General features: G+C 41.8%; 4 protein-coding genes across 6 annotated transcripts in view; 3 read left to right on the plus strand and 1 right to left on the minus strand.

Moving 5' to 3' along the window:
* Positions 1–3,218: 3,218 nt before the first annotated feature.
* On the plus strand, positions 3,219–15,368 carry epn3a (epsin 3a). 3 transcript variants are annotated; one of them, XM_069674476.1, is made up of 11 exons: positions 3,219–3,523; positions 5,933–6,695; positions 8,551–8,669; positions 9,326–9,403; positions 9,798–9,914; positions 11,955–12,038; positions 12,298–12,427; positions 12,633–12,800; positions 12,915–13,019; positions 13,803–14,039; positions 14,301–15,368. In XM_069674476.1, the coding sequence occupies exons 2-11, from the start codon at positions 6,098–6,100 to the stop codon at positions 14,588–14,590; spliced, it is 1,926 nt and encodes a 641-aa protein (XP_069530577.1). In that variant the 5' UTR covers positions 3,219–3,523; positions 5,933–6,097; the 3' UTR covers positions 14,591–15,368. The 3 variants fall into 3 exon arrangements, with proteins under 3 accessions (XP_069530577.1, XP_069530579.1, XP_069530578.1); XM_069674478.1 differs by having other exon boundaries at positions 12,918–13,019; XM_069674477.1 differs by having other exon boundaries at positions 5,936–6,695.
* arl16 (ADP-ribosylation factor-like 16) lies at positions 15,363–16,719 on the minus strand. The gene is made up of 3 exons (XM_069674479.1): positions 16,646–16,719; positions 16,425–16,540; positions 15,363–16,241 (listed from the first exon to the last, which is right to left on the minus strand). The coding sequence occupies exons 1-3, from the start codon at positions 16,691–16,693 to the stop codon at positions 16,076–16,078; spliced, it is 330 nt and encodes a 109-aa protein (XP_069530580.1). The 5' UTR covers positions 16,694–16,719; the 3' UTR covers positions 15,363–16,075.
* Positions 16,720–17,670: 951 nt separating this feature from the next.
* On the plus strand, positions 17,671–19,998 carry fn3krp (fructosamine 3 kinase related protein). Its single transcript, XM_069674592.1, has 6 exons — positions 17,671–17,872; positions 18,140–18,291; positions 18,394–18,485; positions 18,605–18,687; positions 18,849–18,971; positions 19,068–19,998. Exons 1-6 carry the CDS (start codon positions 17,732–17,734, stop codon positions 19,404–19,406), a joined length of 930 nt encoding a protein of 309 aa, XP_069530693.1. The 5' UTR covers positions 17,671–17,731; the 3' UTR covers positions 19,407–19,998.
* Positions 19,999–20,483: 485 nt separating this feature from the next.
* tbcd (tubulin folding cofactor D) overlaps positions 20,484–21,863 on the plus strand; it is a 29,143-nt gene continuing 27,763 nt past the window's right edge. Inside the window, exons 1-5 of the mRNA XM_069674601.1 lie at positions 20,484–20,964; positions 21,066–21,116; positions 21,203–21,300; positions 21,443–21,544; positions 21,676–21,822. Coding sequence (XP_069530702.1) covers positions 20,781–20,964; positions 21,066–21,116; positions 21,203–21,300; positions 21,443–21,544; positions 21,676–21,822 — 582 coding nt within the window. The 5' untranslated portion in view covers positions 20,484–20,780. The remainder of the gene's footprint in view (positions 20,965–21,065; positions 21,117–21,202; positions 21,301–21,442; positions 21,545–21,675; positions 21,823–21,863) is intronic.

Consider the following 21,863-nt stretch of genomic DNA (forward strand, 5'->3'; position numbering starts at 1 on the left):
CTTAATTTTTGGAGCAGTTCTAAACTAATACAAATAAAATTGTGTTATATGCGACTCAGATTTAAAGAATTGGCAGGCACGAATGATCTGTAATAAAAAAAACACTGGTATTAAGTATAGAAGCATTAAGAGGCATTTAGCTCCCGCTGCCTTTAGCTACCATAGAGACATCCAAAAAGGCTCTTTCGGACCTGAGTCCACCAGTACAGTTTCTCTAATACGGCACCCCCCTCCAAAATATCAAACAGTTCTATTTGGACTTTTTGTACAGGATTTTTATAACAGATAATTTACAATGTCTCTTCTGGGCCTTATTGATTCAAATCGTTATATGCACACACACTACACACAGCATAAAACACAGAATATTACTATATTGGATGTAAGAAAAAATGCTTAAATAGTCCTTTAGTGAAAACTTTCTGTATCTGATTGGAGGAAAAGAAAAAATCTTAATAACAGAAAACCAAATGTTGATTTTTGACTTTTATTTTGAAAAACAATGAGGAAGTAAAGCTAATGCTAGGAGTTAATTGTGCTCCCGCTACTATATCGTGCATCATTATTTTTGCCCCTTCTCACAGTACTACGTCATCCTGGACTAATGGCTGTTAATGGCATGTGAACTGACACCCACTGTCATTCACCTGTTTGCTTCCCTGTTACACGACTAAAAACAGAAACCATTTTCTCTTTAACAGGATACATCTGTGTCGGTATTTATGGAAATTATTGCTCAACATCATCAACCAGTCAAACAGTCTCTCAATTTAGTATCATTTTAAATGTGCGAATAATGATTCACTGCAGCTTCTGGATTACAGACATATCCTAGTCAACTGCATGATCCAACAACATTAAAAATACCCCAAAATAGAATACAAATAGACCAAAAATAGTAACAAAGTGAAGTTGGCGGTGTCTATCGTGCACAGCTGATTGACCTCTTAGAAAGGAACAGGGCAAATATTTGTCATAGGGTTCCCATTTGACTCCCATTATACATACGCAGTTTGGTGTTTCCCTTTAGCACGGAGAAGCAAACATTCCCAAAAATTGCAGGTATCTGCCTCTCAGATATTAATAATCGGGTTTTGTCTATGATAGTAAACTTAACATATTTGGGTTTTGACTATTCAAACAAATGCAGACATGATAATATAATAAATTGTGCTTTGGTGAATAAGGCCTTTTCCACAATTTTCTGACATTCCATACACGAAACAATTGATTGATTAATATAAAAAATAATAGAGCTAATTTTACGGAAATAATCATTACCTGAAGCCTTGCGGCACTTATGGGATGTGATCAACAGATGGGATAAAAAAAACGCATTGCATAAGATTTTCTGTGTTTATTAGTTAATAAAAAGAGAAACATTTTGGTAATTTTCAGAACACAATGTTACAACAAATGAGCACAAAACTCATTTACACTCTTTAAACTATATTTTGACAGATTCTCTACAAGTATGAGGATAAACGATCACACATTTCTCTAATCATATTATGTAGGACCAACCGATGTGGAGTGAACCAGGGGCTTTTAGGGCTTTGAGGGGTTTTTGGCCTATGCAGTTGCCCTCTTTACAAAAATACCACAAGAGGGCAGCAAAGAGAAACGAATTAAGTTTTACAATAAGGTCTTAAAATCTTCAAAATAAGATCCTAAGTAGGACAGAAGTGATTAGTGATTACACACATCATCATCATAATAATAATAATAATGATAATAATATATTATTATTTATATAGCACTTTTCATGATACTGAAAGGCACTTTACATTTTAAAACAACTAAAGTAACATAATAAGAACAGAGGAAACCAAACAAATCAGTGAAAAAAAAATCTGCAATCATTAACTTCAACTTTGAAAAAAGAATCTCTCTCTCTCACACACGCACGCACACACACAAACTCACAAACACACTCGAAGTCCCATTTCCTGTCCTGCGTGACGTCACAGTCGTGCAGTAGTAGACTGTTGTTATTTATTAGCCCTCTCTCCTCCCCCTCTGTGCTCCCAGGCCTCGCCTGCATGCCCCCCCCTACCCTCCCCACCCCCACCCCCCATGCACTGACCTCATCAGGCCTTTGTTGGGAAACAAAGAATGTTCAGGCATCTGTTTTCAGGAGAAATAAAGACATAGGGTGCCAAGACAAGACAGGGAGGAGGAGGACCGGAGGAGGTGTACGAAGTTGAGCTGGATGGACCTGATCGATGACAGCCATATGAGAATCTAACAGGTAGCTGCAACAAGTCAATGTACACTCCCCCAGTTCAGGAGAGCACACTACAAACCTATGTAAACCATTCATAAGAACAACATATCCAAGTTTATTTTCACTATGAGCTTCTGAACACTTTACTCGTTTGTCGTCTTCAAGAGTTGCGCCTTTGTTGTTTCAAGGTGGAGCTGGTATTTCCTGTATATCCTGCTCAGTGAACCAGCCACAAGACCCACCGCTCTGTCCTGCTGCTTCTCCCTCACTTTGGTAATCATTATTCAGGCGACACAGAGATATGATCCCGCTGTACTTTCATATTGATAACTTGTGTTTGGCCAGATATCGAGTCCGAGCCAATGTACACACAGAAGAGATTTAGGCCTTGTATAATGCATAGGGACGAGACTTCAGACAACATCCCATTAGTGGTGATAAATAAGTAAAGAGCAGAGATGCATTGATGATGCTTCTGAAGAGGAAATGTGGCTTTTTGCCTAATCCCGCTGGGGCGACATGTTCACTCACTCTGACAGGAAGTGTTGCAGCACATGTCTATGGGAAATTAATGGGTCTGTAGGACCCACTTATAGGTTTAGACCCCCCTTATTACTACCTATCCTAGTGCTAAATGTAATATCCCCATGTATTTCTGCATGTTATTTTTCTGCACAGTGATCTGCTGAAATATAATCCACTGTCACTGTTGTTTTCTAGGATATACTGTATAATAGAGTGTTAACATATTTGTGAGAAAAATGCAAACTGTACTCCTAACATTGTATCTCAATTTACACCACATTGTACTCTGTAATTATTGTGCCTGTACAGTAGGCCTAGTTTCCATGTGTGAGTCCTCACCTGCTCCAGTGAGCACAGATGCCTTTTCCATCAGGCAGTGAAAGGGTTAACTCTGACTCTGCATGCACCGAGCAGGCCTCCCTCCCTCCCTCTCCTCTCCCTCTACATCCATTTTTACTGTGTGTGAGTGTGTGTGAGTGTGTGTGTGTTTTGTTTGGGGGCCTGTGCCATCTGCAAGCCCAGCGGATTTGTGTTATGAACACACAACTTAGTTTGATAGCAGAACAGCACCGCCGCGCTTTAGTTTTGGATTCATTCTGAGCGCGCGCGGCTCTCCGCGGATGCTTTTCTCTCTGCTTCAAAAATCTTTCTCTACTCTTGTTCGTTCCTCTCTGTCCCAAAGCTACGGGATATGTCGAGAGGCGGAGGCGTTTCTCCTTCCACCCGAAGCCTCCCCAACTTTGGACCCCGCTGACGCGCTATGACATGAAGGTAAGAGGGGAAAGTGGAGGCTGTGATCGTGTTAGGATTAATGGTTCTTCTATATTTAGTCGAGCTTTTAACTTTTAAACTCGGAAACAACGCTGAGTCACGGTCTCATACTTCTTCACCTCCCCGATCGTCTCATTTGACGCAACGTGAATGAAAATGTCCCGAGCAGCCGTCCCGGTTTGGGACAGAGAGGATATGTCAGATTAATAAGTTAAACCGGGACCTGTGCTTTCATTCAGCGGTTTATTGTTTTCCACACATCTGTAGGGCGTAATAAAACATACCTGGCCGAGCCTGTAGCCTATAGTAGGCCTGATCTGGGAACAGTTTAGACTTTGCCTCCTATAGATAAAGAGGGTTGGGAAATAAAGGGCTCACTTTGCTGGATTTCTAACAAAAAAGTGCTAAAAATATGAACTTAAGGGAGATAACACAATTAATTAAAGATAATACAGTGCTATTATGTCATGGTCATTCTTGTTAGACAGATTGAGGATGTATGTATGTAGTGGTGGGCACGGGTGCTGCCTTCCTCCAGTATCAGTCTGATTACTGTTAGTGTAATTTATGTTGCACTCAAATTCATTTATCTTCTGAACGAGTGCGAGCACGACAGTAATGGAGATGGGATTAGAAATCTGTCTGGAGGCATGATTCCCATTCATTGATGTGTCAATACATTAAAACCCTTTCTCCACTTTCACAGCTTTATTATGATAGGGAGTTACAGGAAGTGTGCATTTTAACTATCTAGTTATTCCTCACCGGCCAATAATCCCCAGGAAGCAGGAGATAATGGGATTGAATGGTGAACTGGGCCGCATTGGTCACCTCTTGAGATTTAACCTGCGGTTAGCTGAGCTACAAACATTTGGTCTCTCACTGCCACTTAACGATCTATTTCCAGCATTAGGCTCATAGTATGACAGATACTGCTGTCCAGTTTGATGCTGTCACTTTTTATTCATAGAATCGTCACCAGAGCCTAAAATACTTTCAGTTGTGCATTACGTTTGCAGTGTGGCTGTAGAAAAGATAAAATAGATTGACCACAATGAGAACTTTCCAGCTCTTATAAACTAATTTTGTCGTATTGAATATTTAAGTGACCCACGTAGAACCTGACCCATATATCAGTATGGGCCTTTAACAGACATATCTGTATTTATGTATGAGTTGTCCATCATGTGCCAATATACTTTGTAATAATGCAATTTATATATATATATATATATATAGAAAAATGGCGTCAACACATAGCTTGTCCAGCCGAATATGCTCTGAGTCCATAGTCCAAGCAATGTCTGCAATGACATGCAAGCAGTGGTCTGCCCTACATTTGACTAACAATGTATAATAATGTTAAATATTCTTTAACATTGTTTGTTTAAGAAAGCAGCCTTAGAAACACCTTTGAATAGTCATATTAGTGCAAAAATCAGCACACAATAAACATAGAAAACATCTATTTCCATCCTAGCTCAAAAGTGTACCATATAAGCAACCATACTGGTTTATGTGTAAGTTGTTTTACCTAATTTAAGTAGTTATTTAATTATGGGTTTTGAGTACCCCACATTGGCCGGGCATTAGACTGAAAGGCTAGATACCACCCCCCTCGAAACCCATCTCCCATCTCATGCCCCTGTTTAATATTTTGTAAATGCTTACTCACGCCAGCACTCCACTCTTAAGTGAAGAGATTGATTGTTCGTGTCCGTGCATCTCAGTCCTGAATACATGACACAGATCCGGGAGGGGAGAGCTATCGGTTAGACTGACTCACTGTCCCGACTGCGTAAGGAGTAGAAGTCTAATGTCCAGGGCAAAGCGAGAGAGGTAATGTGCTGTACTGCACGATTAGGTTTTAAAAATAAAAACAGCAAGCTATACAGACAGACTGTTGTAAGTGGATCTGTGTAGGAGCTTCAGCTGTGTTGTTACAGTTTTGTGAGTCTTCTTCTCCCGCTGTGGTGATGTAATCAGGTCACAAAAACAGGAGAGGTGGAGCACTCCCCCTCCTCCCCTCCCGGAGTTGCTGATAACACTCCAAGGTAAAAGACAGTCCTTGAGCCTGAAACTAATATTTGCCTTCTGAGAATGGAAAATTATTTGCAAAATTGATTTAAGGAAACATGACTCGAAGCTTTATGCTGATTACAAAGAAGCAACTCACACAGATCTGTTCAAGTTGTCTCGGGGAAAACTGATCCCAGGTTTTGTGTTTCACATCGTTTACTCTCTCCATCCAATTACAGCTTAAATGATTGTGCAAGAGTTGAACTGAAGTCGCCACTGCTTTAAGTCATAACAAACATTAATGAGGACTTGCTTCCTAATATCTGCCACAAGAATGATTATATGACCTGTAACAGGCTCAGATGATCTCATTTGTTTGTGTCTTTACAGCAGGAACGCACTTGTGGACGTCACTGAAGTTGCCAACCAGAGGACGACTTAATTGCATTTTTCCACTGAACTCATCTCAAACGAGTCACCTTGCTCGGGGCAACACAGTAGGCTGGCCTGCTGTTAGACGGTCTTTTTCCTGCCTGTAAAAACACCACTGCCATCATGCAGACCTCATCGCTGCGCCGCCAGATGAAAAACATGGTCAACAACTACACGGAGGCCGAGATCAAAGTCCGGGAGGCCACGTCCAACGACCCCTGGGGTCCTCCCAGCTCGCTCATGTCAGAAATCGCAGACCTGACCTTAAATGTCGTGGCTTTCACCGAGGTTATGGGAATGATCTGGAAGCGGCTCAATGACCACGGTAAAAACTGGCGGCACGTTTATAAGGCGATGACCCTGCTAGACTACCTGATCAAAACAGGCTCCGAGCGCGTCGCCAAGGAGTGCCGAGAGAACATTTACACCATCCAGACTCTGAAAGACTTCCAGTACATAGATCGAGATGGACGTGACCAGGGCGTCAACGTCCGGGAGAAGGCCAAGCAGCTGGTTTCTCTGCTGAAAGACGAGGAGAAGCTGAAGAGGGAGAGGAGCCAGGCACTGAAGACCAAGACGCGCATGGCGGGTGTCACCAGTGGTTTAGGCTCTGGATCGCTGCCTCCTCCCTACCCGGGCCGTCGCACCAGCCAACCCAGCTCAGCAGGGGGTCACGGGGATGAGTTCGGCAGGTGCACGGGGTCACCATCCTCCCTTCACTGTGAGTAGCAGGACGTGATGATTGCACATACACCGTGATGTAACTCTGTACAACCAGTGAACTCATCTTCAAGTGTAAGAGCACTTTAGTTCCTCAAGCATCTGAACTCTGCTTGCATATTTCTTTGGCATGTGATTAGTCGACTGTCAGGAATGTCACATGACATGCCACGGGTTCAGATAAATTCAAATCTGATCTTGTGCTTGATTAATGTAACTGAATAGCATTCCTAAACTTTACCTAATTCCATGTGATAGGCAGAACAGGGATTTATGGAGATGCTGCCAGTTAGAAATGTTCCTCTCCCTCCAGCTTTTAAGACATCTGGGTTTTACAGCATTTGCACCTTGATAAATATGAATGTATTGCATTTTCTTTTGGTCCTTTGGTGTTTTAATAGAATGCGTTTCAGTTTTGCTCTGACATCTGCATTCCTCTCATTCTCCTGTTTACAGTCACGTCAGCTAAACTGGATTTACAAAAGAGAGGAGGCCCTGTTTGTGCCTGTCTCGACCTTATGTCAAAACTGGATGCCATGTTCAGTGGTGCTGATACCATCTGTTAAGCTACTGCAGAGCTCTTACTTAGGCGGTTACGAGCGTTCTTTGACATAGTAACTGCAGTGTAGTGAAAGCATCAAGTAGCTATTGTAGTGTGTGGCATTTGTAAATGTGGTTTAACTTGCTATAGGCCTGTTTGTGTGGTTTGTTTGGTGTTTAGCTGTGGCTTCATTAAGGCACCAGCCACCCAGTTATTCTTTGATGTGAGAGGCTTGTTTCATGGTATTAGGAGAGACATCTGACCGTTTTATTAGCACTAACTTCCCAAAAGACCTTTATCTTCGACACTTTTCCCACTTTATACATTCCTTCTACTTTCCGGGGCCAGACTCCGTGCCAAGGCAACATGTGGCAGATTCAGTCTCCGCCTCCAGGCCCTGGGTCTGTCCTTCAGCGATGTATCAGTTTGTTTTTATGAAGGAAAAACCATCTGATAACACCACAAAGTGTACAGTGTGAAGCCTCAGTTTATCAGGCTGAGGCTGCCTTTCATGGTGCATGACCATAACTATTTCACACTCTGTCAGTCGAAGTGAGAAATTACAATCATTCAATCACGCGTGAGCAAAATACATTCATTTGTGCCTTCTAGTGTCAAAAAAATCTATTTTATGCTCAACACTCAAGTTTCTCAGTCCAGTCTAGTTGTTTTAAAAGATAAAAAGGTGGTCTGCTAGAGACTCCAGCACGCTGGCGCACGGTTGAAGTGTTGGACTAAATGCTGATGGATGCCGTGGGTGGGGGTCAGGAGCCTGGCAGCAGCCAATTGCCAGCAAGCATTCCAGCTCAGGCAGGGGATATTTAGGGGCGGCACGGTGGAAATGATCGTTTTCTAAGACCTCACTTTGCCAACATGTGACCTGCAGCTCTCTTTTAGCCCCATGACCCACAGCCTGGCACCCAAACATATAACCCCCAAACCCCACCCCCCTGAGTCCTGGAACCCACCAAGACGCTTCAGAGTAATAAGATGGGCCCCACTCCAACCCGACCGTTCCTCTACCCCTCCACCACCCTGACTCTCCACACAGGAGCACCATTGTTCTCAGTGCAGGCAGACCGTGGCAAGCAATGCCAGCGAAGGCCCCGAACAACGGCCGATGGAAAAAAAGAATTAACATGCAAAACATGGCCGGCTCTTTTCTGACCTTAGAAATCAAACATAGGTGTTTCTTTCTTTGTTTTACATCTTCTACCTCCTGCGTTTCCATACGTCAATGTTTCCGTCTACATCCCCCCACTACCTGCTCCCTGCTAAACACTCCATTCCCTTTCCTCCTCCTCTGGTCCTATAGCCTCCACTTCCTCACCCCGATTTGCCCCGGACCTGGAGCAAGCTCGGCCCACGACCAGCGGAGAAGAAGAGCTGCAGCTGCAGCTGGCCCTGGCTATGAGCCGAGAAGAAAGTGAAAAGGTACCTCTAAGTGAAATAACACGCACACACAAACACACAAAAACCTTTCATCCATAGAGCACATGCGCCTGACAGAAAGAGGCTTCTTAGCCGTCCTGCTGCTGACATGTTTTGTTATAATGCTGTTAGAAAACATTTATAACCCAAGCTTGATCACTATCTGTCTTGGTGGTGAAAAAACTACTGCCTGCCTCTGCTCGGCCACCATTTCCCAGAACCGTTAACCGAAAGTGATATCATCAACTCTGTCTGCTATGTGGTCAATAACGGCACTTTGACCAATCAGTGTCAAAGAAGAGCTTTCTCACTGAAGAGTGAGGACGCTGTGAGAGAAAGAGTGAGAAGCCAGACAGGATGTGTGCATTGATCCACCCCTAAGCATCCACAGCACGCCCTCGTCTCCACAGCAAGGGCAGCCATTGCCCCCTGTGACTTCTGCTGGGCTGCTGTGGGGATATACAGTATTATAATGGCAAACTATTTCTCAAACCAATCAGATGGGATCAAACTGTGTCCATACATTGACCTCTGTGATACCCCTCTCTTTAATTACCTTAAATTATTATATTTCTTTAAGAATCTCTTAAATAAAATCAAGTGTGGTTTTACATTTCCTCTGATCAGTCTTCCTCCTAATGCTTCCTGCTTGACCCTAGCCGCCTCCCACAGTGGATATTGATGAACAGACCCAGCTCCAGATCGCTATGAACCTCAGCAAGGAGGAGGCCCACAAGGTACAAGTATGCTGGGACCAGGGACGACACTTCCTTTGCATCCTTTGTCCTAAAACACTGTAACTCTGTACACTGAACCCAACCTCACAGCCCAGTCTGGGCCCTTCTGAACCAGCTGCATGTACTAATCACTTTCCTCCTTCACCCCTGAACAGCAAAAGGACATAACTTTCTCCAGAGACTAATCAAATGAGGCTTCATCCTTCTGTTCCACTAACCATTAGATCTCTCCCCCTCTAGTAAGAGATACCCACAGCTGACCTCTGGTGTGGTGTCAGGGAACGGCAAAGAGTTTGACTCCTTTTCTCTAACTTTAGAAGACTTGCATGCAATTTACTAAGAAGATGCTCAAACAACATTATTTTAATTTTTATTAACTAAATACTGATTGCAGTTCCCTCCACGGTTAACAACCCCACAGCCGGTCCAACCTGCACCTCCAGCAACGGATATGGATGAGGAAACCCAGCTCCAGCTAGCCCTGAGTCTGAGCAAGGAGGAGCACCAGCAGGTAGGCTTGTTTGGGGTCACTGGGGGTGGGAAGAGGAAAACTTTTCTTTTGAACCAGCTGCAGTGTAACGGTGGGGACACAATTTCTGAAACCCCAACTGACTGATAGTGGAGGACTTGGCATTACAAATCTAAATTGGCTGAACCTATTTCCCTATCCGAGTTGGTTATATCTTTGGATTAAATTGTTTTTGCTAATTTGTGTCTCTGGGCCGCAGCTTCAAAATCTGTTCTTCAAGCCATCAGCGCCGTCATTTGACCGAGCTGATGGCCTCAAAGCACTACAAGCTATTTCAGCTGAGGATTCATAGTCTCCATCTTTACTTAAAATGCAATCTAGCTAACAAACTACGTTACAAACTCCAAAAAGGGGATTCCAAAATGTGCAGAGGATGTTATTATAATTAGGTTTCATTTTAGACTCATTTTCCATCTCAGATATTCAGCCTTCTTTATTTCGGCCAAAGTATACAAATGAAAGAAATGCAGCGTAACGAGGTAGAAGCTGCGAGTAACTGTCCAATGTCCATGATCATTTACTCTATTTTGTAAAACTCCAACTCTACATGATCTGGAAAATCAGTCAGTGGTCTTGAAATCTGCAATCCCAGCTAACAGGGAACGTTACCATAACATCAGCTAACATTACCTACAAGTTCTAATTACGTTAGAAAGAAAACCTTTTAATCCAATATTCAAAAAACATTTTAAGGAGGTTTATCACTTCAATTAAAGTTTTTGTAACATTAAAACTTAAACTAAGACAATGTTTTAACTGCAACACTCTGAAGATATTTTCTGGATGTTATTGAGGCCTGAACTATCAGGACGTGAGTTATAAAACGTTTCTGAAATGTGAACACTTCTCACTGCAACTTTATGAACATGTTTTCAGAGAATGTTCTCCTTCTATTAAAAGGAACATTCTGGGAACCAAATAAAAACTTCACGCTCAAAACTTTACCAGAACATTGCACGTAACATTCTCAGAATGTTCTTAGAACAAAAAATGTCTAGCTGGGATGGCACATGATACATTTGATGTAAATAATATAGTGTGTTCCTACCTTAAAGATATAATCTCGAAGGTTTTCATTTAAATTAATGTCTGTTAAGTCACTATCTATCACCGAATGAGGTAACACAATGGTGAGCCTATGGCCCACTGATGAAAGCCTTTGCATTTGCAGTATATAGTATTATTATTGACTGGGTGCCCGTGGCGACATTCGTCGAAAAAATCACAAGCAGCGCCCAGCAGTGGTTGGTCTGCCAGGGAGGGTACGCAGAGCCAAGTGGCAGTAAACAGTAATCTACTATGGCTGAACAAACAAAGAAAAGATTGATGACTACAGATACAACTTCAAAAATAAGTGAAAATCCAAAGAAAGAGAAACAAACTCGTCGCTCAGATGAAGGCAAACAGTCTAAAAAGGAAAGCGAACGTCAGCGAGGAAAATCAAGAGTTACAACCGTAACAAAGGGAGCCAGCCGTAAACGTCTCGTTATCTGGGACGTCCGCGCCCATACTAGCCTTTTATCGCCATAAGGCGCTGCCAAATAGAACGAAAACTGAGAACTTCGAGATTATCACTTTAACCTCAACGATCCTTTATTTTAATAGGGAGCTAATGTTTTTCTATTTTCTGATGATTATAACCAACTAAAATGGTCAACTTAAATTAACACCCTCTGCTTCCTTTGCTTTGTTGTATTATCTCTGGCCACCTTTCTTACTCCACCTCTCTCTCCCTGCCTCACAGTCTCTGTTTTTTCTTCCTCATGCTAATGTACTGTAGCACAATAGAACTGCTCTGTAAGTGATGCTCTGCTCTCTTCCCACTTTGACCAGAAAACTTTCTGCTTTGTGCCCATTGCACCCATCTATCTCTGGGTCATATGTTGCCTAGGAAAATCACCAGCTGGCTTTTGTATTTGTGTGCAGTTGCCGAGTAATAAATATAGTATGACGGGACAATATGTGATTTTTGCCGGAAGCTGTCATGCCCACAGGCATCCATGTGTCTGTATCTGTTGACAGGAGCAACTCAGTCGCCAAGGAGACGAGTCGATGCTCCAGAAAGCTTTGGAGGAGAGCAAACGTGAGATGGAGACTAAAGGCGGGGTATGAAATATTGGGGTATGGAATATCTCAATGGGGGTGGTGAAAAATAACCGTACGTGGTAGTTTACATTGAGTTTATCATGTCATGTTTTGAGACTAAATTTAAATCAACTATAATGCCATATATGATTATAATTATAAGGTTTGATCAAGTTTTAATACTCAACTATTTCCTCACAATTCCAAACCAGAGCACTATTATTAAGTGCTGAAGCAATGTACTGAACTGACACAGATTTGTCCTTGTTTATGTGGTCAGACCGCCTTCATGGACCTGGTAGATGTTTTTGCAGTGCCCCCAGAACAGCCGCCTGTTGACCACCAGTGGAATAATGGCCCACCCCAGGCAGCTGCCCGTCTGGGGGGAACAGACCCCTGGGACTCCCTGGGTAAGCCTTGAGTTAGCTTAGCATGACAAGGCAGGGATTTTGTTCTTTGAGAAAAGAAACATTTTTAGCCCGCTTTATTTCAGGTGTCCTTTATTTTCCAAAACGGATATAAAGTATATAAATGTGTTCTGCTAACATAACTACAACACAAATACAGCGGTAGAACAGACATCTCTCTCACTAACTCACCTCTATGTTGCTAAAGAAGGCGCAACCAACGCCTCCAGAGTGGATCCACCCTGGATGGCACCACCAACTTCCAACAGCCCCCCACCACCATGGGAGCCCCCAGCTGACCCCTGGAATGACCCGCAGAACAATGCCTCAAACCTTAATGCCGCAGGCCGAGTGTGGGCTTTCCCTGCCAACACAGGTAAGTGTTAGGGAGTGTTCATGCACTCCACATCACAGCCAAAGACAAACAGGGGAAGCCATTCATATTTATGACAAAATACTTAATTCAATTACATTGCATTTTTGTTTATAGCAGCCGCTGCCGCCGCAGGAGTTGATCCATTCTCAGCCCCATCTGAAAGAGCGGCTCTCAGAGGAGCTGTCATGGAACACTCGCCCAGAACAGGAAGCCCCTCAGGTAAACAATACATTTCTATGCCTCTGCGCCGCCAACAGTCCTCGTCTGAGGCATTATGTTTTCAGGTTGTCCGTCCATCCTTACATCCTATTCTTGTGAATGTGATATCTCGGGAATTCCTGGCGGGAATATCTTCAAATGTGGAACAAACATCCCCTTACACACAGGGATAAATGATTAGAATAAGATCGTCAGATTTCAAGGTCATAATGTTAAAAATGTTTCGCCCATAACTCAAGATAATCTAATAAAGAGATCTAATAAAGACAGTATAACAAGACAAGTATAACCTGATCATATTTTGTTGGTAAAAGGTCAAGGTCACTTTGACCTCAAATCTATCTAGTTATAATGAACAGGATGTCTCATATCTCTTATAACATCTGGTTTATTTTTAGTTTTTTCCATCAGAGAGAACAATGCCATCCGATGTCTGATGATGTAGTGTGAAATCTCCTCTCGTGTACCTGTTCGTCCTGTTGTTGCAAGATAATCACATACTCTGCAGAGAAACAGAGAGAGAGAGAGAGAGAGAGAGAGTCTGGTATTATGTTCCTCCTGTAAATCATTGTAGTGCGGCCTCTCCTGTATAATGTCGGCCTACCTATGCTGTTGTTCTGTTTTATTGTTATGTATTCTTTCAAATATGTTCAATATGCAAACATCCTCCGTCCCTATCATTCTGTGGATATAAACAGCATCTTAACAGGTTGACTGAGACATACAACCGTGAGGCTCTGTGCATCACTTACACTTACAACCCACTCTTTTTCTGCTTGTTAGATGGGGATCTGTTTGATGAGGCCATGGACGGAGGTCTGTTGAATATAAACGGACGAGGGGAGGGCAGTCCTGAGCTGTTCGACTTGTCACGTCTTGGAGAAAGCCTGGGTGCCCCCAGCCCTCGTACGTGCCGGACACCCGAGGCCTTCCTGGACCCCTCAGCGGCTTCTCTGGTAAACCTGGACAGCTTGATCCCAACAAATCCTGCAGCCCAGACCAAGAACCCCTTTCTATCAGGTATTTATTATATTTTTGGCTGTACATGCAACTTTCATTTTGTTTTAGCTGCAACTCTATAAGTAAATCAGGTGGGAGTGTTGCATAATGCATCCTATTAATCGCAAATTCTCTGTCAAATAGTGCCAACAGTGTACTGTAGATTCATTCTTACCTGTAAGATTTTTCAGATCAGTCACTCCCAACTGATATTTTGTCTAAAAAATGATTCATCTTATTTATATAACGCAAACCTAATAGTTTATTTTTCTTTCTGTCTAGGCCTGAGTGCTCCTTCCGCCACCAATCCATTCCAAACTGAGCAGCCCAAACTAAGTCTGAACCAACTGGGTGCCACATCTTCGACTCCCAACGCCGCTTCTCTTCCATACAGTGCCTCCCTGCCCCTGCCTATGAGCCACCAGCCTGCCAGCCTCCCTTCTTCTCTTACTCACCCCACCCAGCCTGGTCTGCAACTGCCAGGGAACCTCCCTGAGCCCTTGTTGCCCTTCTCTTCGGCCAGCGCTGACGGATCGCAGGCCGCACAGAACAGTCAGAACCCTTTCTTATGAGGACCAACAAAACTGGAGGAAATATATGAGGGAAAAAGGGGAATGCCTTCAGGTTATGCTCTTGAAATATAACTCTAATCACAGGCTGAACTGCACCCCAAGGACCTGTATGAAAGCCCTGTTCTTAGTTGTTTTTATATTGTGGTATAATACAGTAACCCTTAGATTGATGCAAGCTGGTTCTGCTCTTCACAGCAACATTCTGCCCTGCTCCTTTTGTCATGAATGCAGTAATATGATATAAAAAAAGAAGACATGTTTGTATCACAAAGAATAAGTGTCTTTAGTGTCAAAGCACTTTAAGGACAATGCTTGATGTTAATTGACCTCGCACAAAAGCACAGTTTGATACAATTTTGTCACTTACTCACCAGTAAAATATATAACAGCTTTTCAATTAGTCACCCATCTCCTGCTCACTCAGCTGTTTGCGTGATTGGCTTAGCTGGCCACTGCTGCTATCATATACTCCAGCACCAGAGAAAAAGGATTTCTGATTAGATAAAAGAATTGGGGACCATTCCAGTTCTTGAAATGATGCTGCATCAACAATGTGGACCTTGTGGGCTAAAGAGAAACAACTGCGTACACATGATTTTAATACAGTGAATTGAACTGCTGGGGGTTAACTGAATGAGATGATATCTTGGGAGGACTGTATGTGCTTCTGAATTTACTATACTCAAGGCAAAATTAGAAAATGTATAAATCATGAGTTTTATTCATTGCTTGTGAACCACTGACTCTCATCAAATATAAGGGTATGATTAGAAAACTGCTTCAGTCTTAAGTTGGTTTTATTGGTTATTATGTTCTCGTTTTCTGTGACATCAATACCATAATGATGAAATCATCAGAACTCAGGCACACACCCAGTATCAGTTACAGTTTTTGTTGTGCACTTTATGCCCCCTTCTGGTAATGACTCATTACTACTATGCTATATCAATCTCTCTGACATGCCATGCTCTGCTAACATGTGTTTCTCACACCTAACTAGTTACAAAACTGAGAGAGCTTATTTAATTTCAGAATAAAAGGTACAGGTTTTCATTGAGTTTAAAGAGACACACAAGTCTTGCTACGACCACACTACAGTCATGAATCTGGCAGTTCGCTGGTTGTGTCTGGAGTTTAATTAGTAAAAGGGACCAGTATACACCATTGTTAGATCTACCGTAGTCTAAATTTAACAAAGGTAAAAATCATTACACTCTCGTATATCACTAATAAAAATACTTATATCTTCTGCCCCATTCACCATTTTAATGTAGTAACCAAATACAGCATTAACTGTTTCTTTTCACATGTTTTGGCACTTTTTTCAGTGACTCCAACACTAAGCACATCATTAAAACCTCACAGATGATTTGTGTGAACGTTTGCACGCTGAGGATACTGACAGCTCTTGCCCAAAGGCTTGAAGTAGTCAAGTAGTCATTCAAAGTCCTTTGAGAGAAGCAGAAGATGCAAACGCATGATGCTTCACTTCACTGTGATGGACTCTAACCAAGTCAGCACCTCCTGAAGTCCCTGTCCCGTGCGGGCACTGAGTTCCAGTGTTGTGATTGGCTGAGAAGCAGATGCAATGATGTCATCCATTCTGAACAGTGACTTTATCTCTGTAAGACTCATTGTGCAAGGCATGTCCCTGGAGAAAGAAGGATAAGAAAAAGAAATTCAGAAAATATTCATACCATTGACTATGACAGCTTTAACCCAGAGACCAAATCATAATACTTGATCTATTAATTATGTTGAATCTGCTGACACTGACATCTTCCAGGTGTACAAATTGAGGAATATGGATTGATGTATATGCTTAGTGTGTCACCTTTTGTTGAAGAGAATAAGCACAGGGGCACTGCACAGAGGCTCAGCAGAGAGCACTGACAGCAGCTGGATACAGGAGGAGGAAATCTGAGCAATGTTGGATGAATCCACCATGAACTATGACAAAAACACAAAGAAAGAAATATTCAATCCAATAATTCAAACAGACAACTTATTAAAAATATCAAATGTTGCATATATATGCGTATACAAAGTACATACAATAACAGAGGAGGAGTCTTTGTAGTAACTCGGCCATATAGGGCCCATGCAGCCTCCCAGCTCTCTTAATGTCACCTTCCTCTTCCTCAGTGTTAGGTCTGTCAGGTTGGTCCCTACCTGTGGGGGTTTTAAGTGATGGGGAGCATTTCAGGTAAATTCAAATAATAAAATTGAGCCTGTAAACTTATTTAAAACTATGGTCCATTATTGCTTACTGTAGGCAGAGTGGAAGGAGGTGTCCCCACTTCACCTAATCCATGCAAGCTGAAGTGTAAACAACACGTTAGGAAAAATATCCGCAGTAGCCAGCGCTGATACATATAACAGCACAAAAGGCAAAATACAAACAAAACAATAGTTCAATATAAACGTATTATTAAGTTTTAAGTCAGATATGAAAGTGGCATTTTGTTTTAATCGGATTTTTGTAAAATATATAGTGTAATACCAAGTACCATGTCACTTCTTCACCTTATATGCATCTCGGAAAATAATGTTTTACGCCTGCATTTGTACTCCAACTGCAGAAGAAGTCGTGAGGGGTTCTACCAATATCAACAGACATTTAATCATAATATAACTATATAAAAACAAAATATTGAAAGTAATAGTAGCCTACTTAAAGTCACATGGACAACGGTTAATACACCCACATTAGCACAATTGAAGCTTGCTAGCTAAAACAGTTTCAATTTACAGTACGTTATGCATTTCGTAATATCTAGTTTAAAACAGTTTGGTTCAAAGGATATTTTGTAGACGTTTCAACAACAGCGTTTTTCCAACACCAGTCGCTCCAAGGAGAAGACAAATTTCATTGCTGCTCATGTCGGTTTTACTGCAGAAGCATAGCGAAGCCAGCTTGTTAGCATGAAGCTGATGTAGCCTCATCTGACACCATGGCGACGCTCACATGACCATGTAACGTTGCTGTGATAGGACGAACACAAAAAGCATTCGTTTCCGTGTTGTTTCTGATTGGCTACAGTAATAGCTTACGTGAACATAACGGAAGCATAACAAGATTACCGAACCATAACTTGTGTACCTGTTAATAGAAGCGGTATTGTTGTACTCTATGGAAGCATGGAAGCTAAATTAAAGAAGGAGTTGGGGACATCTATGCTAAAGTCAACGGGTCACTCAGGAGGCGGATGTATCAGCGAGGGCCAGAGTTATGATACTGACAATGGGAGAGTGTTTGTGAAGATAAATCACAAGAGCGAGGTATTGTATCATATTCGTTTTTACCTCTAAGCTAATGATGCTGAATTTTGTTTAGCTGGAGTCTGGCTAACCATGTGTGTTTGTGGATGGTAAAGCACTCCAGTGATATGTGATCCAGTGGTTAGCTACACCTTCTGGAAGCCATCATTGTGGCTGAACTTTGTGCACTATGCACACATTGCGAAATTTCGTGATCACCAGTGTAGATATGTGCTACTGCATTGTACTCTAGCCCTCCTCCCTTTTCTGTTTGCTTGTTTTATTCAGGCCAAACTGATGTTTGATGGGGAGATGGCCAGTTTGGAAGCTATTTTAAAGACAGAAACTATTAAGGTCCCCAAGCCTGTGAGGGTGATTGAGCTTGACACTAAAGGATGTGTGTTTGTGATGGAACATCTGGACATGAGAGGTCTTAGCAAGTAAGTGCTCTGTTGTACAATTTGTTTAGTACTGTATCAGTATCAGAACAACTGTATGCAAGTTAGAGTATGACACACTTTATTTCCAAATCCAATGTGTAGGTACTCAAAGCAACTTGGAGAGCAGCTGGCAGATCTGCATCTTCACAACAAGAGACAGTTGGAAAGATTAAATAAGGAGCAGCAGACAGTTGGTAATTTGTCTTAACATTCATTAACCCTCATGATAGTAAGCAAATTTAGACAAATGCATCAGGTTAATTATTTGGAGTTAATTGCTGCTTAATTAAAATTTGCCATATAACTTACACAGGGAAAGGAGCTGGGCAGTCTGGGGTAGCGGTTGTTGAAAAATTTGGCTTCAGTGTAACTACATGCTGTGGATATCTGCCACAGGTAAATAACATTTTTGTATGATGTATGATAGGCACAACTGGACTGCTTTGTAGTCTCTAGTATCTATCTTTTCTATCATTTGTAGATGGTTACTTAGTATTCGAGATGCTTACCGTAACAATATCACAGTATTTTTTCATTTTCTGCCCTGACTCTCACAGGAAAATGAGTGGGAAAAGGACTGGGTGACATTCTACTCCATGCACAGGCTGCAGCACCAGCTTAACATGGTGGAGAAATCTTATGGTGACAGGGAGGCAAGAGAACTATGGCCAGAGTTACAGGTGCCCTTTTGACCCCATTAAAAACAACATATGAAACATGTCTTTACATCAATAATCTGACTATGAAACTTGCATATTCCTGTCTTTCATCTACAGCGGAAGATCCCCCAGTTTTTCACAGATGTGGAGATAGTCCCTGCTCTCCTTCATGGAGACTTATGGGGAGGCAATGTGGCACAGTGTGCAGAGGGCCCAGTCATCTTTGATCCAGCTTCCTTCTATGGACACTCAGAGTATGAGCTGGGTATTGCGGGGATGTTTGGTGGCTTCGACAGCTCGTTTTATTCTGCCTACCATGACAAGATTCCTAAAGCACCAGGCTTTGAAAAGAGAAACCAGCTTTACCAACTCTTTCACTATCTGAATCACTGGAACCACTTTGGTGGTGGTTACAGGGGCTCTTCAGTAAGGATTATGAAGAACCTACTGAAATAATTATACTATGTTCACTTGTGAATAGCTTTATAGTCTTAAATGCCAGCAAAATAATCTAAATATTTACTGAGAGATGCTTTTTGTCCCCCAAAAAAGACACTAAACTGATGTTTTATTATAACATTACATTATGTATAAAATACAGAATCAGCATTACAGTTTTCTTGCATGAAATCAATACTGAAATCATATTGTATTTTTGAGTAGGGATATACTGTGAATAGAGCAAGCAACTCACGAAGGTTATTTGTAAACATGCTCACTTTTCAGTTAGAAGAGAAACAATACCTTTAAGTTTAAGGTTGTCCAGGTGTAAGTCTCTTGGTATACTGCAAAACCTATTACATTTTTTTATTCTTTTTCACATCTTGCTTTTACTAATTACAGACTGAATTATATGAAGCTAACAACCATCAGACTGAAGTATGCTGCTGTGCAATGTATACCAGATTTCTTTCAAGTGAATGCAAACGTATATACATCTGTTGATGTTATGCAGACTTATACTACATACAATAACAAAATGTTGCTGTTTAGTCATTATAATAAATCCTGGCGTTATGTAATATCCACTGCATTAGAACCAATAAATCCTGGGATGATCCAACGTGTTTTTCTTGACCTGCAGTGTTTGTTATCCCTCTGTCGTGTACACAGTAATCAGACTGCTGGGACATTCAAGTTAGTAAAATAAACAGTCAAACATAGTCCCTCATAGTCCTCTTACTTTAATGTCTAATTATTTATTTTTGCTTGTATGTGATTATTTTCATTATATATTCTGGTACTTGCAATCTATTAGAACAAGTTTTTGCTCTCAGGTTTGAAATCACCCATGACATCAGATGTTTTCTAGTTTTTGTCTTGTTGCTTGTCTTGTTGATTTTTTAAATGGTCTTGATTTATCATGATCTAAAATAACAAATGATTGGTATTATTAATTAATACATGCATCATTTGAAACATCACGATTGTACCAAAAAGAAGAGTGTACATTATTCTCTTCGCCTTTCTTGACTTGCGAGAAGTTTGAACCCTATCGTTTACCGTAACTGGGCGGGGCGCGAGAGTGTATGCGGGAACAGAAAAATTAGGGATAGTTCCTTGGTTTGTTTTGTGAAATTCATTTCTATTCGTGTTAAGTCATTCTCACGTTAGTACTCTCTAAACTAAGCCTATATCGTAGCTATACTTTTTGTAAATCTTGTCGTTTATCAGGCTGTTTTCTGTTTTCATTTCTTTTTGCGAAGGATCCATGCTCGTCATAGCTAGCTACTAGACAACAACAAACGTTGATGTAGCGGTGTTCTAGCATCATACGCTAACGTTAGCCTCTGTATCAAAGACACTCCTTGTGTGTAAAAGTCTGACAAAATGGTTTTATCTGACAAAGAGAATGGATCCTCCGGTGGTGAGGGGGGAGAATCGGACGCTATTGTAAAAACGTGTGTTTTGGGGGGCTTCAGTGAGAGCCGCGAGACCAAGGCTCTCATCTCCACCCTGCCGCAGGTCCATGGGGACACCTTACAAAGCGAGTCCGCCACACAGAGGTTCTTGGGTGAGACAGTCATCCATAAAGCATCCTTAAAATGTTCATAATCACTGCTTGTGATGGTTGGCTGTGACTTCGCATTTCATCACACTTATTTCCTCCCACAGTGATAATGAACAGGTATCAAGAGCAGCCTAATCTCCTGGACCCACACTTAGGTACATTATGATGAATATAATGATTTTCATTTGGATAATTTACATATAGTTACTACACATAGTGTTCCCTTTTTATTTTGTCTTAGAGTGGATGTTTAACATGATACTGGAGTTTGTAAAGAGTGAGACATCTCCCCCTTCATTGGTTCATTTGGGCTTCAAGTTTCTCTACATCATCTGTAAGGTCAGTCTATAACAGTATTGTGGTTCACAATAGCTCTGTCTTGTTTGCCAAGTCAGTAAAGACAGCAGCAAAGTTATCCAGAGTTAATTATAGCGATCAGTGAGATGGTCTTAAGGTTATTTGTATTTTTTTCTCCCTGCAGGTCAGAGGATATAAAATCTTCATGCAGCTTTTTCCCCATGAGGTAGCAGATGTCCAACCTGTTCTGGACCTGCTGTCTAGGCAGGATCCCAAAGACACTGAGGTGACACTGGCATTACTTGTCAAGTGACGAAATAATCATTAACACGCTCTTCACAGGCACACTGCCTAGGTTTGCATATGTTACCTTAAAGATCAGCTTTTACAGTGTATTTTCCCATCTACTCATTACAGACTTGGGAAACTCGCTACATGTTGATATTGTGGCTGTCCATGACCTGCCTCATACCGTTTGATCTCTATCGTCTGGATGGCCATCTGGAGTCAGAGAGTGGCAAGGCCAGAGAGCCCACCATGGACCGCATTCTGGCTATTGCAAAGGCAAGTTAAGTCGGTCTTGCTCCTGAAAGGGCTTGGCTCTC

Source organism: Semicossyphus pulcher, unplaced genomic scaffold (assembly GCF_022749685.1).
Source record: "Semicossyphus pulcher isolate SPU_LCO1_2020_fin unplaced genomic scaffold, fSemPul1.0.p SCAF_23, whole genome shotgun sequence".
Lineage (NCBI taxonomy): Eukaryota > Metazoa > Chordata > Actinopteri > Labriformes > Labridae > Semicossyphus > Semicossyphus pulcher.

What these genes read in the sequence shown, in the direction of transcription:
- epn3a (XM_069674476.1), top strand. Translation starts at nt 6,098, where the DNA reads ATGCAGACCTCATCGCTGCGCCGCCAGATGAAAAACATGGTCAACAAC. An exon ending in GCCGAGAAGAAAGTGAAAAG is followed by an intron (nt 8,670 to 9,325) that starts GTACCTCTAAGT and finishes GCTTGACCCTAG; the next exon opens with CCGCCTCCCACAGTGGATAT. An exon ending in CAAGAACCCCTTTCTATCAG is followed by an intron (nt 14,040 to 14,300) that starts GTATTTATTATA and finishes CTTTCTGTCTAG; the next exon opens with GCCTGAGTGCTCCTTCCGCC.
- fn3krp (XM_069674592.1), top strand. Translation starts at nt 17,732, where the DNA reads ATGGAAGCTAAATTAAAGAAGGAGTTGGGGACATCTATGCTAAAGTCA. An exon ending in GACATGAGAGGTCTTAGCAA is followed by an intron (nt 18,292 to 18,393) that starts GTAAGTGCTCTG and finishes TCCAATGTGTAG; the next exon opens with GTACTCAAAGCAACTTGGAG. An exon ending in GCTGTGGATATCTGCCACAG is followed by an intron (nt 18,688 to 18,848) that starts GTAAATAACATT and finishes TGACTCTCACAG; the next exon opens with GAAAATGAGTGGGAAAAGGA.
- arl16 (XM_069674479.1), bottom strand. Translation starts at nt 16,693, where the DNA reads ATGGGCCCTATATGGCCGAGTTACTACAAAGACTCCTCCTCTGTTATT. An exon ending in AAGACTCCTCCTCTGTTATT is followed by an intron (nt 16,541 to 16,645) that starts GTATGTACTTTG and finishes TTTTTGTCATAG; the next exon opens with TTCATGGTGGATTCATCCAA. An exon ending in CTTATTCTCTTCAACAAAAG is followed by an intron (nt 16,242 to 16,424) that starts GTGACACACTAA and finishes TTCTTTCTCCAG; the next exon opens with GGACATGCCTTGCACAATGA.